This window comes from Amphiura filiformis, chromosome 6, assembly GCF_039555335.1.
Source record: "Amphiura filiformis chromosome 6, Afil_fr2py, whole genome shotgun sequence".
NCBI lineage: Eukaryota > Metazoa > Echinodermata > Ophiuroidea > Amphilepidida > Amphiuridae > Amphiura > Amphiura filiformis.
Window position 1 is genome coordinate 32,619,290 of NC_092633.1, and position 19,461 is coordinate 32,638,750.

The following is a 19,461-nucleotide window of genomic DNA, read 5'->3' on the forward strand; positions in this document are numbered from 1 at the left end:
ACCTGAATGCCCAATAATATGCAATGGTAGAGAGTAGTGTTATTTTCCCCACACCTGGATGCCCAATAATATTCAATGGTAGCGAGTAGTGTTATCTTTCCTACACCTGGATGCCCAATAACATACAATGGTAGAGAGTAGGGTTATCTTTCCTACACCTAGCTAGATGTCCAATAATATGCAATGGTAGACAGTAGTGTTATCTTTCCTACACCTGAATGCCCAATAACATGCAATGATAGAGGGTAGTGTTATCTATCCCACACCTGGATGCCTAAGAATATGCAATCGTAGAGAGAAGTGTTATTTTTCCTTCACCTATGTCCCAATAATATGTATTATTATGTTTTGATGAATCCAAGTGTGTGAAAATATTGGATCCGAAACATAATAATGATAAAATTGAATATTTATTTATAGGCTCAATCGGTCCAATGTTATATCAATAGTAGAGAGTGGTGTTATCTATCCCACACCTGGATGCCTAAGAATATGCAATCGTAGAGAGAAGTGTTATTTTTCCTACACCTGGATGCCCAGCTTCTCAGCGTGGTGATCGCAAGATCGAAAAAAGTATGAAAGTCACACATAAAAGATTTTATCCCGATGTTTTCTTTACCATTTCGAAATATTTTTATCATATTATATTGATGTATGTACAGGGTGTCCCAAAAAAAAGAGGCCCCACATTGCGCCCTCTTTTTCTCCTATTTCTGAAACGTTGATCAAATATATTTTGGTATGTAAAGAAACCCTAAATCGTTAGCTTTAATAAACCAAAACAATTCTTTCAATCGGCTCACAATTTTTGAAGATATGCCCTCTTTAATAATGTACAAGTTTTTCACTCTGTCCACGGATGAGGTTTGGCTACATCAAAGATTTAAACGAAACACACGGTTAATGACTTGGATAGATAATTACATTAGTCTTGGGAAAGCATTCACTATAAGCGAGGATCACCAGCTAGCTTCAAACATCTTCGCAACCCCGTATTACTGCTGCATTCGCAAGTATCCGGCGCACAATGCCTTAAGGATGGTAGGGGAGAGCGGGGAGTGTTCGCCCTAGGGGCAGGTTCGCCCACCCCTTGTTTCTCAGCACTACGGCTATCGGGGAATTTGGTGATGGCAAAACTAGGTGACATAGGTCATTATAAACTTCTCATATTAACTACGCGACATATAGGGACGTGTTCATCGAACTGCAGCCAAAACAAAAAAATTACACCAAAACGTAATTTTTTCTTGCATTCATAATGTTGTATTATCATTGATACATAAATACAGATGGTTTTAATGGAAATCTGTATTGGGAACATATGGGATTTGTCAAAGATTTAATGCAGTTATAAACTCCTTATTCGATTTGTATTTTGCATACCTGAAGAAAATATAAAAATGTGCACTGGGGGCACGTTCGCCCTTTCGAGGATGGGGCATATTCGCCCTATAGCTTCCCCGGGCGGACTTACCCCAAACTGGAGGGCGGACCTGCCCCATCAGCGTATTATGCAAAATATCGATAATTATACCATTTAACAAGGTAAAACTACTGAAAAGCATGTTTTTTAAAGTTATGTGGTATCAGTATTACTCATACCACCGTTTATGTCCTAATCCATAATCTCCCTGAAGTTGTAAACATGATACGTTTAAGCTCACTTTGGACCCCTGCATTTTACCCTGAACCGACCCCTGCAAACAAATTTAGTGACACCCCAGAAGAGAATGAATGCCCTGTTTACTCTTGCTAAATGTTTGCATTGAATATGTTATTGTTATGCAATGTTTAAACCTTTTTTGTGATTAGGTGAACTTACCCCACCATATGGGCGAACCTGCCCCAATATGGGGCAAGTTCGCCACTTTGCAAAACTTTTTTGTTTGCTCTATCCTGTTGTTATTGTAAGGCCTATAGTTCTGGGATTGTGGTCGTATATAGCTAAGGGCGTGATCACATCAGGCACTTTTGATATAGGGACGTGGAGTCGACCCTACATCGAAACCACTTCCCAGTGTAGTGTGAACACAAAGTAAGTGGATTCGACCCTACATCAACAATGTGGATCGAAACTACCTGGTTGAGGTAGTTTCGACCCTAGGAGGTGGGTTAAATTTTGTAATGTGAACACGATAATGTGGAGTCGATCCACATATATACCGGAAGTGGTTGTGGTCGTACGGGCCGAAATGGTGAACGTCAATGGAACAAAACGAACTGAAGACGTCACCAATCAATCGATATTGGGGTCCAGCATTCGAGTCATCCGCACCCAAACGCAATTACCGCGCCGGCTCGCGCGATCAACTTTGCGCCACGCTAGGCGTCCTGCGCGGAATTGCCAGCTCGCAGTACGCGTGTAGTTCTTTACGGTGTAAAAAGTAAACAAAATTGTGAAACAAAATAAAGATTGAATTTTAAATAGCATCGCTGTTTTTCCGTATATATCTTTTGTATTTTATGGCATCAAAACAAACTGGAACAAAGGTAACTAGTATACAGTTCCCGTTTAAACAATTATTTTATGGAAGCTAAAGTAAAATATGACAAAACAGAGGAGAAAATACGCTGTATTTGGTATTTTTACACCGTGGACACGTTTGAAACGCACGTGTTGTTTGTTTACATCTCAGACCCCAATATCGATAGGTGACATCATCAGAAAAAGGTCTATAAATCGCTTCTGAGGTGATGGCTTTACGAAATTTGGTATCTATGCTGCGTGGTACTACATGTGGTCGTTCTACATGTAACATCCGGGTATGTGGATTCGCTCCACTTACGTCATAACCCACTTTCGATGTAGATTAGCTTGCTAGTGTGAACGCGAACTCAATGTGGATTCGATGTGGATCGACACCACTTCACTACCTAGGTACGAACCCACATTGTGTAATGTGAACACGCCCTAAGACATAGGGCTTTCACATGAGCTAATCAGGTCATCCCTAACCTTAAAATTGGCATCGCTAGGCTGGTCAGAAAAAAATAGGGCGAACACTCCCCGCTCTCCCCTACGCAACGCTATTAATGCAATGAGAATTAGGGCTGAAACCTGTATTCGTCACGGAGGCAACCAGGTAGAGGGCAGAGCAGCACAGTAAACTCACTTCAACCAAAGACAAACTAAACAGCCCTTTTCAGAGCTACCTTTTATTCCAAGAAGAGAAATGACTTATGTTGTCAATAAAAAGAAAGCAAGAAACGAGAAAAACATAAGTAATTGCAAGCATAGCAAAAGAAGTCCCATCCCACTTCAATTTCGCCCAAATTAATGACACTTAACCAAATCCATAACCCATAAGTCCACCGGTAAAGCCCATTCCCTTAAATAAAGTTGTTATTTTATAAAGTTATCATCGAGGAATGTTTTATATTCATGCATGGTATATGCACTTTTCAATCTTTGAAGTAGCCAAACCTCCTCCGTGGACAGAGTGAAAAACGCATACATTTCTTTAACAGGACATATCTTCAAAAGTTATGAGCCGATTGAAATAATTGTTTTGGTTTCTTTACATACCAACATATATTTGATCAACTTTTCAGAAATAGGAGAAAAAGAGGGCGCAATGTGGGGCCTCTTTTTTTTGGGACACCCTGTATGAACATAAAATAATGTTCCAAATTATTTTACCTTTGGAACATACTATAATATTATGTTATGTATTATTATACAAAATATGTTATTCTTTAACAATTCTCAAATTCTATTGTCTACAAAACAATAGGAACCATTATTTGGGTACATCAACATGCCGATTACTGTCAAAGGACATGATTAGTAGACTCATGCTAACTAGCTAAATAATGTTCATTCTGATGAATCAGTGGGTGACAATATTCGAGGTTCTTGAACCTAAACCAAAACAATTATTTTGTTTAGTTTGAATAGTCGATTAAACAATCTGTTTGTGTACTGTGTAGCAATTGAATATCATTAATTTTACCAGTGAGGATATTAATAAAGTCTTCGCACGCACTACAGATTTTTATCGTTAAATAAAAAAAAATAATAAAACTAAAATTTCCCAAGTTTCTAAACGGAACTCAAAAAGAAATTTATACTTTTTCACAAGGTCATATTTTAAAATCTTGCCCATCAAAACGAATACTCTACTCTTAAACACATGTCAAACCAAGCAGTTGTCCAACTGACACAACAGCAAAATACACTGACATGGAACAGCTTCCTGGACCACATTTACAGCCCTATAATTGTCGTCGCCCAGCACAAGAAATCTGTAAGAATTCGTACAAGATCATTGCACAGATGATAATTTCCAAAACGGTGCTGCTTTGTGCTTTTCACGCACTTTCTTCAAGAAACAGGTCTTGTTCCACAATATTCCACTCACTCTTTGGGAATTTTAAGTTCAGTTTATATGCTATACTATGCAAGTAATTGATTTTTTCATTTAAATTTCAAATATAATAAAAATATTTAACAAAAATATAATAATTTTGCATGCATCTTTTAAACGGCATGATGAAAATGTTTAACAATAATATCATTTTGCATACCTCTTATTCACGTATGATACCTGAGGCTCCAGACTGAGATTGTTTATTTACTATTTACCAAACACAATCTAATACAATTCATGACGCTGTATCTATATACTTTCAATGTAAATAAGAAATTCCTTCTTGACTCGGCAGCGATTGTCTGAATAATTGTGTATTATCATAAGATTTTAATTGAAACTCCCCGTAGCTTTATTATCTAACTGCCGGGTCCATATTCTCAAAAGCAGACTAAAAGCATTTTTGGTGGTTTCTTTTGTAAAACAAATACTCAAAATAACAAATACTCCCAGCATCATTTTCTTATTTTATATGTTACGTTCGCTGCCGGCTTATCTTCTTAATAAAACTATGAAATCACACCATCAGGCGAAGTTTTACCATAATTCTTAGACTAGTTAGAGTCCTTTTATTCCTCTCTCCATCCTCTCTCCTCTTTTCTCCCATTCCATAGTTTTACGACATCACGGTCGGACATTACATTTAAAAGTCCATTACAATAATAAAATACATTCGCAATCATGGCGCTACGCAAATCTGCGGACATAGCGCGCCACGCCGCGTACTAGTTTGAGCGCATATTGCAATTAATCGCGCATTGATAATATTACTACATGACACTCCCCGAACTCCTATATGATTGTGTCAATCATCTCAAAAATGCACATTTAAATCGCGTTAAATTTACATCTTTTTGTGTGCATAAATATAATTTCATGCATACATTTGTTTTTAATGCACGTTTTAATTCATTTTATAAAATATTCTCCAAACATACATTTGCCATAAATACAAATAAAATTTATGTGATAAATTTCTTCTCCAATGATAATCTCACACAAGTTTCCATCTCTCCAAAACATAATGAATTAAGTTATACATGTCCATGTTTATATGGAAATGTCGCTTGACTAATTGCGCACTATAGCTGCAATACCAAACGCTTGTCCAGAAATTTAAATTCATCATGAAATCCTGATCAATACGCACATTTTGTGATAAAATCTTATTTTAAACACAACAGTTTTTTGACGACCATATTATATTACTTTATCCCTTCATTTCAATTTTAAAGAAATGTCGACTCGATTGACTTGCGCACTACTGCTGCAATCCCAAACGCTCGTCGCTTATTACAACAATCCAATAAAAAATCTTACACACATTTTTGTACTCTGGCTGGAGTTTTTGCATGTGAAATAATGCACATATTTGTCCATGTGCATGATAATACTAAATTAAAACAATATAATGTTTCATTGCTGTTTATCTTTGTTTTTAAACGCAATTATGCTTTACACAACAAAACATTTTTGAATGCCACAAAGATTGACGTGCATTATGTAAGCTTAGGCCTACATCTCTACTAAACATGATGTATACAACATTTAATTTTGATATGTGCATACACATTTCGTTGTACGTACCTTTCATTTGTGCACGTACATTTGCAATATTTATAATACTTGCTTCACTATCGCACAATCTTCATTTAAATTTTATAATATATTACTGATCATTTTCATCTGTGAAAATATGAACATCTCTTGATTGTCTTCAAGTAAAAGGCCAACAGTCAAAATATCATACCAAATGTCTGGTCATTTAGCAAGGAATCCAAGCAGGCTAGAACCTGAAGACAGCCTCTCGTAATCCATTTTCCACATCACTCTGCCACACCGATGCGTAGATCATGTAGACAACACTGCCACTGATGAAAACACGATTCACCTGTCTTTTTCCAGAAGAACACAAATCAGCAATATATTCCAACGATGAAAATGTATTAATGTGCATCAAATCTCACAGTTCTGGTATTTGAACGGAATTGATGATGATACAGTCACGAAGCTACTCTGTTTTCTTCTCTTCTTTCTTCTGTAGCGAAGCTATCTGTGACGCTCTCTTCTTTCTTCCAATCCGCGGGCTTCCAATACAACAGTTAATCAGTTCTGCGTCCTCTTCTTTCTTCTTATGGCTAGCTCACTGACGGTTTCTTCTTCAAAGCTGAACTAGTCTTTAGCGACTTTGAGACCTTCTTTGTCGATTTTCAAGTTTCTTTCTTCGAAAACTTTGTTGATGTTTTCTTTGGTAATTTTCCAGTTTCTTTCTTCGAAAACTTCGTTGATGTTTTCTTGGTGATTTCTTTGAGTCTTTCTTAGGCTATTTCTTGGAAATGGCGTACCTGTAGATTTACTTTTTCCGCTGCCACCATGTTACGTTCGCTGCCGGCTTATCTTCTTAATAAAAACTATGAAATCACACCATCAGGCGAAGTTTTACCATAATTCTTAGACTAGTTAGAGTCCTTTTATTCCTCTCTCCATCCTCTCTCCTCTTTTCTCCCATTCCATAGTTTTACGACATCACGGTCGGACATTACATTTAAAAGTCCATTACAATAATAAAATACATTCGCAATCATGGCGCTACGCAAATCTGCGGACATAGCGCGCCACGCCGCGTACTAGTTTGAGCGCATATTGCAATTAATCGCGCATTGATAATATTACTACATTTTATACGTTTATTGTTTCTCAATCAACATATTTTTTCTGGATGTTAAAGGCCCATTCAGTGATTTGCTCATCCGGACGATCGTAAAAATCATCAAAATTCAGATTTTGGTACCTTTGTAATTGGCATAGATGTGCTAACATAGCCTGCTAGTGGTTCGGTCGAAAGCCGTGTATTTTAGACAAAATAAAGCATTTGCATGATTCTGGACTTTTGATACTGACAGTACAAAAAGTCCGACTCGAGATCGAAAGAAGCTCACTCTCCACGTACCAACACGCGTTGCGTATTGTTTCTACTACTTATTACATCAGTAGCTACTATTTTAAACAAAATACACAATTTTAACAGCTTTTAACTGTTTTTCATATTTGAATTGACCGTTAGTTTGCCTCGGTGACCTTTAATTGCTGATTTTGTTTTCTACTACAAAAATTAAGCATCTGTTTTAAATCAATTTAGACTCTACTTCCCCGTGTTAGAAACACTTGACTAGGAAGTTTTTCCAGTCGATTGGTGGCGCACTGTACGAAAATCTCGATTTTCTCGAGTCGATCTGAGTTGAAGTAGAAAACCTGTCGAAAACTTCTGTTTTTAGACTAATTTGTCGATGTATTCAGGGGAAAAGTGGTTTAATGAAATTCTGTAGACTTATTCTTTATTTCTAAGCAACTCTGACAAATTTCCATTTTTTTAATGTTCCTGTGAAATCACTGAAAGGGCCTTTAATTATTGGTATGTAGGCCTACTTCCGCTGATCATCAGAAATCGTTATGTTAGATCCCAGGGTGAGATTATAGAATAATTATAAGTTAAAACTGAACCTGAATGAGTGTGCGACCGTGAGACGAGTGTGTGAATATACTTTGATTGAACATAATTAACATCGTATGCAAGCCTTACGGCCTATATTTTATTTAGGGAAGTTTCAAAAAACATATTTAAATAGGTTGCGATACTTTATGCCTTGCTGCCTATGCTTATCACCTTAAGGCCCGGTCACACTATGACGGACGATAAGCAACGAAAGGTGACGAACGTGAAAATCACAAAATGTTGACGGCAAAGCGACGACAAAAAGAGGAAAAACAAGATTCGCTGACGAGTGGGAACGACCTTTAGCGACAACACGACGGCAAGGGACGAAAGGCTGCGGCAGGAAACGGAGACTAGCGACCAAAACCGGACGTTGTCTGGGCGGTGAGTGACGAAGTCTTGACGGAGCCCGACAACAAGCAACGAGGTCAGACGGCTGGCAGCGGATTTGCTTGCGGCAAGGAACGACAGCTGACGGTGGATTGCGGTGATGATGACGTGACTCAGCAGCCGATATCAAAGCCTGTGTGTGTGCGGGTCGTATAGACCCCTTTGACGTTCCCACTCTTCACAACGTTCTGATCATCCACTCAAAAATATCAATATCAATAATAATCAAAAATATTAACATCAATATCAACAATAATCAAAAATGGTAAAATCGATATCAATAATAATCCAAACTATTAATATCTATATCAATAATAATCAGGATTATTAACATCAATATCAATAATAATCAAAAATATTACACATATCAATAATAATCAAAAATAGTAAAATTAATATCAATAATAATCCAAACTATTAATATCTATATCAATAATATATCAATAATAAAATATTAACATAAATATCAATTATTATAATCAAAGATATTAATATCAATATCAATAATAATAACAAAATACTACACATATCAAAAATAATAAAAAAAATTAATATAAATATCAATAGGAATCAAAATATTAAAATCAATATTAATAATAATCCAAACTATTATATCAATATCAATATATCAATAATTATCAAAAAATATTATCATCAATATCAATAATAATAAAAAAATGTTAATATCAGTATCAATAATAATCACAAATATTAACATCAATATCACTAACAATATCAATAATAATCAGAAATATTAATATTTTTGATTATTATTGATATTATTTTCTTTTTATATGAAATTTTAAAATTGCATCGTGCCGGGTAGTCTATTGCAATCGAACTGACGTCAATAAAACGTCAAACATCGCACAAAAAGACTTGATTAGAATTTACAGTCACTCATCGTGAGTTGCCGTTAGTTGTCGCTGAGAATCCGTTAGCGACCGCAGACGGCCGAAATTATTCGTCGGGAAATTTTCAACATGTTGAAAATTTTGTGACGACAAAAAAGTAGTTGTGATTCCGTTCAAATTTCGTTGGAGACCGCAACCCTCATTTCTTTGACGTTTCCATACCGTGCGAAGCCGTCTCTAGTCGTTTTGAGGTCGTCACAATTTCGTTGGTAGTCGTTGTCAACGACCATAAAAAAGACTTGATTAATTTCTACAATCCTACAAATGCATATATCTATTTCATGAATCGCACAAAAAGTTTAAAATCGTTGACCATCGTTTAAAAATCGTAACCCATCGCAGACCACCGTTTCAATGCCGCAGGTACTCGCAAACGATGCTCGCAAACAATATCCGTCACTCTCCGGACAAAAAGTCACTGTCGCACCAAGATCGTTACAATTTCGTTACTTGCCGCAACGTGTCGTCAGGGTTCGAGATGTGACGTCGCTTGCCATTGTTTATTCGTCAATGGTCGTTGACAACGACTACCAACGAAATTGTGACGACCTCAAAACGACTAGAGACGGCTTCGCACGGTATGGAAACGTCAAAGAAATGAGGGTTGCGGTCTCCACCGAAACTTGAACGGAATCACAACTATACCTTTTTGTCGTCACAAAATTTTCAACATGTTGAAAATTTCCCGACGAATAATTTCGGCCGTCTGCGGTCGCTGACGGATTCGTCAGCGACAACTAACGGCAACCCACGATGAGTGGCGGTAAATTCAAAATTGCAATTCGCAGCTTAACGTCGCTTGCCGTTCACCCCTATTCGTCACAGTGTGACCGGGCCTTTAGTCTGGGGCGGACATTTTATAAATGAATTTAAAAGAGCAGCAACGACACCACTTGCATTACATTCCAGATGTTAAATCTACATCATATGCAAAATTTGAACGAGTCAGTTTTATTTTAGGGCTATTTGTCTATAACTGATCTTAACATGTAGCCCTATGGAGAGAGTGTCCGTTGAGGGCGCTATAACCCCCATTTTAGGAACAAAAATGTGATTTTTAAAAACTGACCCGTGCGAATTTTCTAAAATTTTCAGAGTATGTAGTATAAACAATGTAGAAATATAATCAAGTAGTTGTCCTACCTGCTCTTCTCCGAAAAAAAAAGTCCTATACCTCAATGATAATGAAACCTGGGTGTTATCAATTCAAAATCACATCACAGGAGAGAGTGATTCTGAATTGTTGGACGGGCGTAAGCATCAAGGCGTAAGCAATCGCAACCTGATAATTAAGCATGCCTTGCTTTGTGAATACGGGCCCTGTTGTTGATGGATGACGAAACGACCGTACTCATTAGTAACGATGTGAGATACAGATTAATAACTTTCAGTCTGCTGCAGTTTCTTCATCATTTTCGATCCTATCTTAGTTGATCGCTTAGGAAGGTGGAACATTTAAACTACTCCATGCACACCGCTCATATATAGAGTATTATAATAAGACTTCAGTAAATTGTTTTTAGCGGCAATATTCATTTGAGCATGCTGTACCACTCTGAGAATAAAAAGAGACTCTCGTGTCTCCGTGGAAGCCAATATCTCCTGTCTTTATGTATTCTGGTGATTATATTTGCCGGTACGTATGTGATGAGAAACTGGGAGGGTTTTTATTACATCCTAGTAACTGTGAAACTTAGATGAAAACATAATAATTTCTAATAAATTGAGATTGGTTATATTTAACTGGCATAATATGAATTCAAATCATTGTCCTGATTTATAAATTGTTGACTAAATTGAAAGTCCACCCTTTGTCGTTGCTAAAGTCTAGTCTGTTTTTGTCAGCTTTAACTTCTGGTGTATTTTCGCCGTGTTAAAAATATAGGCAAATTTTCATCAAATGTTCGTTTGTCTTAGAATTATTAATAATAATTAATCACGGAAATCTCTTATGAAATTTACAGGTAGATCTACTAATGGTTCCTTCTCTGGATCACCAGACCAAAATGACGGTAAGAATGCGTAAATGACTTTACTCTGAAAAGACATAAAAGCCAAAATATAGTCCGAAGTTTTTGCGGGCGTTTTTCCGTTGCGTGAGACGTGACGTTTTCCTTTCCCCGCAGAGATTTTCTGTTGTCCATCGCAACCCTCAGTTCTTTTTGCTCAAGTGGTCAGCTTTGTACGGGCTTTGTTTGATTTTTCGACGTTTTTGCAGCAGTAGACGCTACGGCTGCAGCGACAGACGCTATATATAATTAGCCGCTATACGCCTATCGCAACGGTAAAACGCCCGCAAGACGTCCGACTATTTTTACCATCAAATGATCAGCTTTGTTTGGGACTTTGTTTGTCTTCTTGACGTCTTCCACAGCGGAAGATGCTGCTACAAATTGTACCCGAAGCGGTAGACGCATGATACTTCTGAATTCTGATTTTAAAGGTATTGATGACAACGCATAATATAATAGGCTAGCGCAATTGTGTAAAACGACAGTTATAAGATGTATAATTAAGCCTATAAGCCGATAACTTGATGAGATGCTGATATTTAGAATGAAAATGGAAAAAAATATATATCGAGACGAATTGAGGACAGGCTGTTATAATCTGCGGCGTCTTTGCTGGTGATTTTCGGATGCGACAGACGCCGTATGTTCAGTTCTCCGCAGCGCAGTTCCCCGATCTGACTTTAACCTGTCTCCTCTTCTATATCTTTTTAAATATAATTGAAGTATAAATTGTTCATTTGTATGAAACTTTTTTATAATCATTTTATCGAAACAGAGTCACCATGTGGAGTTCTACCAGACTCGAAGGACGGACACTTCAGCTGCAATAGAGGCAATTCACATGGTAGCACATGCACGTTCTATTGTAGCAAGAGTGGCTATTCAGTATGTACTAATTCAAAACCGAAATGGAAATGCGAAAATGGTGACTGGAATGTCAAGGAATTACCAGAATGTTGTGGTAAGTCACGTTTGTTGTATTAGAAGAGATACTTTATGATTTTATTGCCGTGACAACCATCGAAACACGTATGAACAACAACAGACGATGGTTTTATGAGATAACTGGTACTCTATCACGGTTGGTTGATGTGATCATTTATTAATTTTCTAACAAAACATTAATGTTCAATTCTAGACCTGGACAATACCAACAATTATCACACTGATATACACATACTTTTAGCATAGATTTTCGTTTCTATATCAATTTTTTTCCTGCTTTTGGTCGCAATTTTTATTCTATAAACTGTACATTTGTGTGAAAACTGAGGGCGCTATTTACATTTATTTTAAATTTAGATATGCCAATTATATTATTATAATTATATTATTTGCCAGTTATTCCCTACATTTAAATGATACAAGTTGTTTTGAAAATTTGCTTGCCATTTGTTATTCCTTTTTTCTGATGTTCTTATACCATTGTACAATTGTCTACCCCTTGTAAAGATGCAAACAAGATTTAAGATAAATAGCATCATCATTGTTCACTTTTACTTAAAAATGACAGTTTAGAGAAGAGAAGAGAAGAGAAGAGAAGAGAAGAGAAGAGAAGAGAAGAGAAGAGAAGAGAAGAGAAGAGAAGAAAAGAGAAGAGAAGAGAAGAGAAGAGAAGAGAAGAGAAGAGAAGAGAAGAGAAGAGAAGAGAAGAGAGAGAAGAGAGAGAAGAGGGGAGAAGAGAAGAGAAGAGAGAAGAGAAGAGAAGAGAAGAGAAGAGAAGAGAAGAGAAGAGAAGAGAAGAGAAGAGTGAGGTGAGAAGAGGTGAGGTGAGGTGAGGTGGAGAGGAGGTGAGAGGAGGTGAGGGAGAGGAGAGGAGAGGAGAGGAGAGGAGAGGAGAGGAGAGAGGGAGGAGGAGGACAGAGTATAGAGTAGAGTTGAGTAGACGACAGGGTAGAGTAGAATATAGTAGACAACAGAGTAGTAGAGCAGAGTAGAGTAGACTAGAGTAGAGTAGATGTGAGTAAAAACACTTATCTTTCGATAATGTCAAAAATGTTGCTCGGTGTCGAGAGTAAAACAACACATTTCATGCATAAGTAAGTCGTTGTTATATTTTGTATCCTTGTGTGTTCGCTGTACTTCCTTTGTATCCATTATGCAAACAGATACAACGGCGCCATTAGTGAAGTGCCCACGTTCAGTTACGAAGATTGCTGCCGACAATGAGATGTCAGCAACTACGTCATGGAAGACGCCCAAGGTATTACATAAATTGATAGTTATTATATATGCTGTGTGGTTCAACGAATAATTGAATTATAAGCATTACATTTTGTTGAAAGCGATTTATGAATCGTGTTCTTATCTCCTACACATGGATTTCAAACAATGTGCTTATAATGGCCCAATAATGTGCAGTGCTAGTGGTGGAGAGTAGTGTTATCTTTCCATCTGTGTCTAATAATGTGGCACGATAGTGACTAGTGTTACATTTCCTACACCTGGATGCCCAATAACATGCAATGGTAGAGAGTGGTGTAACATGCAATGACAGAGAGTGGTGTTACCATTCCTACACCTGGATGCCCAATAATATGCAATAGTAGAGAGTAGTGTTATCTTTACCACCTGGGTGCCCAATAATATGCAATGGTAAAGAGTATATTGTTTTTCTGCACCTGGATGCCCAATAACATTTAATGGTAGAGAGTAGTGTTATATTTCCTACACCTGGATGCCCATTAATATGCAACGGTAGAGAGTTGTGTTATCTTTCTACACCTGGATGCCCAATAACATGGAATGGTAGAGAGTAGTGCTATCTTCCCTGCCCATGGGAGCCCAATAATATGCAACGGTAGAGAGTTGTGTTATCTTTTCTACACCTGGATGCCCAATAATGTGCAATGGTAGAGAGTAGTGTTATCTTTCCTACACCTGGATGCCCAATAATATGCAATGGTGGAGAGTAGTGTTATCTTTCCTACACCTGGGTGCCCAATAACATGCAATGGTAGAGAGTAGTGTTATCTTTCCTACACCTGGATGCCCAACAATGTGCAATAGTAACGAGTGGTGTTATCTTCCTTGCCCATGGGAGCCCAATAATATACGATGGCAGAGAGTAGTATTATTTTGCTTCTTGAACAACAATGAAACAGAAGAAATAGCCGTATCTAAATTTCCCGAATTTTTGGTCGAACGCATTTTAAAATGAGTTATTTTTCTACCTTTTATGAGTGAAGTTGTATGTAAATCATTGCTTTGAAGATGCGATTAACATATGCTCTAATAGTTTATACATCTCTATTTTACCACAGGCTGCAGACAATTCTAACGTGAGAATCGAGGTTGTGCTCAAGTCTGGACTTCCTTCTGGATCCTGGTTCCAAGAAGGACAGAATGTTATTGAATATGAAGCCAGAGATTCAGCAGGCAATGTGGCAACCTGTTCATTTAATGTCATTGTTGAAGGTAATGGGAATGTAACAAATCATTTGTTTGAGCTATATGAGGTAGCATTAGATATTCCATTCTGTGAAAGACACAAAGTAAATTGTGCACTCCTCGATGGGATTGACCTCCAATTCTATATTCACCTAATTTCCATTCTATTCTTCTGTTCGGAGGGAAAAGGTCATTTTTGGGAAAGGACACACTTTAAATTAGTACCCAACAGGAGTGGACATGACAATAGATAGACAAAAAGAATCATGGAGTGGCAACCAAGAACGGGAAAGCGTAGAAGAGGAAGGCAAAGACGAAGATGAAGAGAGGACTTAACAACATATAGAGGCACCACTTGGGCAAGGGATGCGCAAGGTGGGGTGAGGAGTGGACATGACTTTAACACAAAGTTTAATAGGATCTATATAACAAAGACTGATTTTTCTATTTTCGTTAACAGTAAGAAGATGTCCACGTCTATTGCCAAATGAAGGTCAGTTAATGTCTTGCAATGATTTTGTTTACGGCTCAACATGTCTATTTAGTTGCGAAGTAGGCTGGTGTCTACATGGCTCTACATCCATGACCTGCGGTACAAGTTCTCTTGATCCCGATGCAATTGATTGGACTAATGAACAGCCGACATGTGAAGGTAATTTTAACTAATTTTTATTGTCTACATAAATTCACCACCTGTATAGTTCGTTTTATGTTCATTCCTTTACCATGTCATTATAGCCCAGCAATTGTTAATCAGATTCACATTCAGGTTCAACGAACAAACCTGTTTGCCATTTTACTCTGAAAAAAGGAAAACAAGGAAGTGGGTGATGGGAAAACAGATAATAGAAATAAATAATTGCAATTATTTCTCGATATACAGTAGTCTTTGTCCACCTTTGGAGCACAGTCCAGCTAACAGTTACGTCGTCAATACCTGTTCCAATACCATTGGTAGTCAATGCGAGTTTAGGTGCAATTCTGGATATGAAATGGACGGAGGAAATCTGGAAACCATATACGTATGTACACAGGAGGATGCTTCTTCGTGTGTTGGGTACTGGGCTGGTGGTGAATCACAAGAAGAATGCAAAGGTACCATAATAGTTTGGCAGTCTTGCACATTTCGTATTTATATAATTGTCGCTCCACAGGCCATTTCGTATTGGTTGATATGCCGAACACAGGATTTGTTTAAATGCTTGCTATCTACAAAAACAGTCTTGCAACACTTTCGTGTCAAAAACGGAAAGCCGTCATCCCCTCTCCCCGTGTAATGTTGAGAAATGCCCGGAGAAATGCCAATGTCTTGAGCAGTTTTCCAGTGTGTTCCAACATTGATTGGTGGGGAGAGGGGGAGATTAAATCATTGTTGTAGATGATCTGTTCACCATGTTCACTCCAAACACAATATACGTTATTTCCATGATCATGAAGTGTCCTATACTTGCAAGTATTTTTTCCAAGGTTCCAGTTACTATAATATCCCTTGTGTGACCTGAAAACGTTGGTAAAAAGGATTTATATACTTTGCTGCCTGATTGGCACTTCAATCTCCACGTTTAATATGTTAATTTTTGTTTATTAATGTAGGGCTATACAAGATTCGAAGCTTGTCCGAACAACAAATTCCCTATAATCCAATATAGTTATATTGTTAAAAAAGAAACATTACATATTGTCGATCATAATTGAGGTTGTTGAAGTTGCTGTTGTTGTTGTTGTTGTTGTTATTGGTTGTTGTTGTTGTTGTTGTTGTTGTTGCGGCAATTTAAAACACAATACAGGCTGATAATCACCGATTTTCTTTTTCTGTAAGATACCACGCCGCCAATAATTTCGGGTCCCGAAGTAGTAACAGTCATTGGACAACCAGGAGAAGCAGAAGTGTCTTTGGGATATGACTGGGAACCTATTACTGTAAGTCCATTTTGTTTATTCCATTGGCCAGTTGCCTAAAGACCTGCGCCTGGGATACATTTTGTAAGATGAAACAATTCTGTCGTCGAATCAATTAAATATCTTTAAGTAAAATTATAACATAATAATGGGCACTTTATATTTAAACACGTGTTTGTGATACTTTCCTTCCCTTCAGGCAAATGACACAGCAGATTCAGATGTTATCGTTGCAACTCTTGTCAACGTTGACGGAATACCCTTACCAGACGGTGTCAAACCAACACACGTTTCGGCAGGTATCCACACACTTGTGTATGAGGCTCAGGACGCGGCTGGCAATAAAGCTTCAATGACACTTGAAATCACAGCCATAGGTAACGATGTTTGTTTTAATTAGGTAACGGTGTGTGGTATCCCACAAGGTTTCAATATGGGACCCTTTAACCATTTTGCACATTATGCCGGCTGTAGTCACAGTGGGTTGTAGTATAATATAAACGTCCTTCACAGGCACGGGCATTCTCCCCCATGAACGCGGTGAGTAAACGAAGCATACTAACAACACTTTAATCTGACTATTTTGTTAATTCTTACACAAAGTACGCTGATGTTAACTGCCCGGTCCACCCATGATCATCAAAGCTATACTTGATCCAGATTCTTCGTATAAAAATCGTTACGTCGGCTACTGCAGGATATATTTTGAACAAGATTATGAATTATACGAGAGTAGAGATGAAATGTGTCAATTGGACGCCGAAACTTATCAAACTTATCTTAAGTGGGATACGGGGCCTCGAGGGTAAACTCAGTGTCGGGGAGGGCAAATCTAGTTTATATCAACATGATAAGGGGTAAGGGTTCTGGCTTCATCATTCAATAATTAATAAAGCTATGTTATTTTTTATAGAGGCTTTGACGTGCAAATCTTTGCCGGCTCCTGAGAATGGATTCTACTCCTGCTTAGGAAACGTCTGCGATCTGACATGCCAGCAAGGATATGATATACCTCAACATCTCAATAGAGTATTTACTTGTATCAATGACGAATGGAGACCTAATGATCAACAAGTACCACAGTGCCAGCGTGAGTTTACTGAAATGAAACTAAACAGTCGTTTTACGTATGACCTTATGGTTATATCGGAATCTATTAATAATAATGTTGAAATAAATGGCCGCAGTGTAGATGGCCTCGTTAAATAATAATTGAGCTATAAACTGGTCAAGGAACTAACCCGTACGGTGAGCTGGTACATCCTGGCTGCGATGGTTTCTTGTGGTATGTAGCCTAGGGTGTGTGCCTCTTAGCTGCAAGTTCCTGTTTGATTCCTAAATGGTCTGTGATGTATCTTGGGCCATTAGTGGGTTCCTGTAAAGTATGCTGAGGCTTGTTGGTTTATGTCTGTTCCGCAGCGCACTATAAACCACTGTTTGATTTTATTTTTGGCGCGTCTTTATCTTTTTGAATATCACGCTGCATTATGTGCATGTTGTTTACCGCGTTGCGTTATCTGCTTGTGTTCACCGCGAGTAAGTTTTTAGTTAGTCTTCCCTGTGAAGTGGATGCAGATCTTGGAATAGAGTTTTAGAGATGACATCAAAACTCGACCGACGGGCGACCGCCGGTTCCGGGCGGTTCCGTCCGGTTGGAGCCGGTTTCTATAGTTCTAAACAATAGAAACCGGCGGTCGAGTTTTGATTTCATTCCTTAGCCTTCTCAGTCGTCATCGACTGGTGTTCTTTGTCATTTTCCCAGTTTGCAAGTACTTTTTTTCTACATATAACTCGTTTCAGTTACCCATAACCCTGTCGGACTCAAGACTACCACCAATGTTATCTTCAACACCACAATGGATTGTACCACAGGCAGAGTGAAACAACGAGTACAACAAGAAATGCAAAATTTTGTTACATCTGCCATGGCTAGTGAATCTTGTTGTGAAATACAGGATGAAATTGATATAAATTGCGAGGAAGCGCCTACGATGTTCCTGCGCCAAAAGAGGGACGAAAACAAGGAATATGACATGGATGTACAAATCACCTTCACAACTGGCAGCAACAATCCTACCAGTGAAGAGATCATCCGAGAAGAACAGGCCTTGGATTCATTGATCAACAAGATCGCAGAATTTGAGCATAAGTGCAAGGACGCGCAAGTGAAGTATATAAAGGCAGGCGATATAGTGCCGATATGTACTCATGGATTGACTCAAGCTTCTATCAATCAGTTGGGATGCAGTAAGTAATATAGAATTACTGTGTACATTTGAGAAACAACTATATTTGTAAGAACATAATTGTGATTGAAATATAGAATTTAGAAAATATTATTTGTGTTCACCCAATTGAACATGGAAATATGTGTTTGATTCAGTCATGCAACACGGGTGCCATAATTATATCAAGAAGGGATGAAACAAAAACTCGACAGGTGGTTGACTGCCGGTTCTGTCCGGTTTCAATTGTTCTAAACATTGGAAACCGGACGGAACCGAGCGGAACCGGTGGGCAACCGCCGGTCGAGTTTTGATTCCAACATTGTCTTCTTTCAATGCTTTTATGAGTCGGACCACTTTTATTTTTTATGCGTTTTACTTTTTTATCTGTCTAGCTTCCTGTGAAGCTGGAAGCTTCGAAGAAGACGGTAAATGTCGCCGATGTCCCGTGGTCGAAGTCAAACCTGGGGAGACAGCTAAGAATCAGATATCTTGCGGACAATCACCTTCACAGTAAAAATTTACCTAAGTGTATTTCGATCGTAGGAATCTTCTCTGGAACTCCGATGTTAAGATTAAAAGACCGACTGCTTTAACCCGGTATTTTAAGCAATTAAAACATATAAATCCGAGTGGACTCAACTTATATTTATCATTTCTCCTGTGATTGTATAACAACAGCGATCGTATACTATGTTATTTGAAATTCGAGTAAAAGTAGGCTAGATACTCTTTTTATTTCAATTTATTTGTCCCAATGCAATGTGA

At 37.9% G+C, this 19,461-nt stretch overlaps 1 protein-coding gene across 1 annotated transcript; it reads left to right on the forward strand.

The window, feature by feature from the left end:
- The first annotated feature begins 10,578 nt into the window (after nt 1-10,578).
- On the forward strand, nt 10,579-19,353 carry LOC140154471 (uncharacterized). Its single transcript, XM_072177039.1, has 12 exons — nt 10,579-10,803; nt 11,132-11,179; nt 11,955-12,140; nt 13,288-13,382; nt 14,443-14,596; nt 15,030-15,221; nt 15,308-15,664; nt 16,389-16,489; nt 16,668-16,845; nt 17,382-17,558; nt 18,269-18,715; nt 19,089-19,353. Exons 1-12 carry the CDS (start codon nt 10,710-10,712, stop codon nt 19,208-19,210), a joined length of 2,151 nt encoding a protein of 716 aa, XP_072033140.1. The 5' UTR covers nt 10,579-10,709; the 3' UTR covers nt 19,211-19,353.
- Nucleotides 19,354-19,461: the final 108 nt, after the last annotated feature.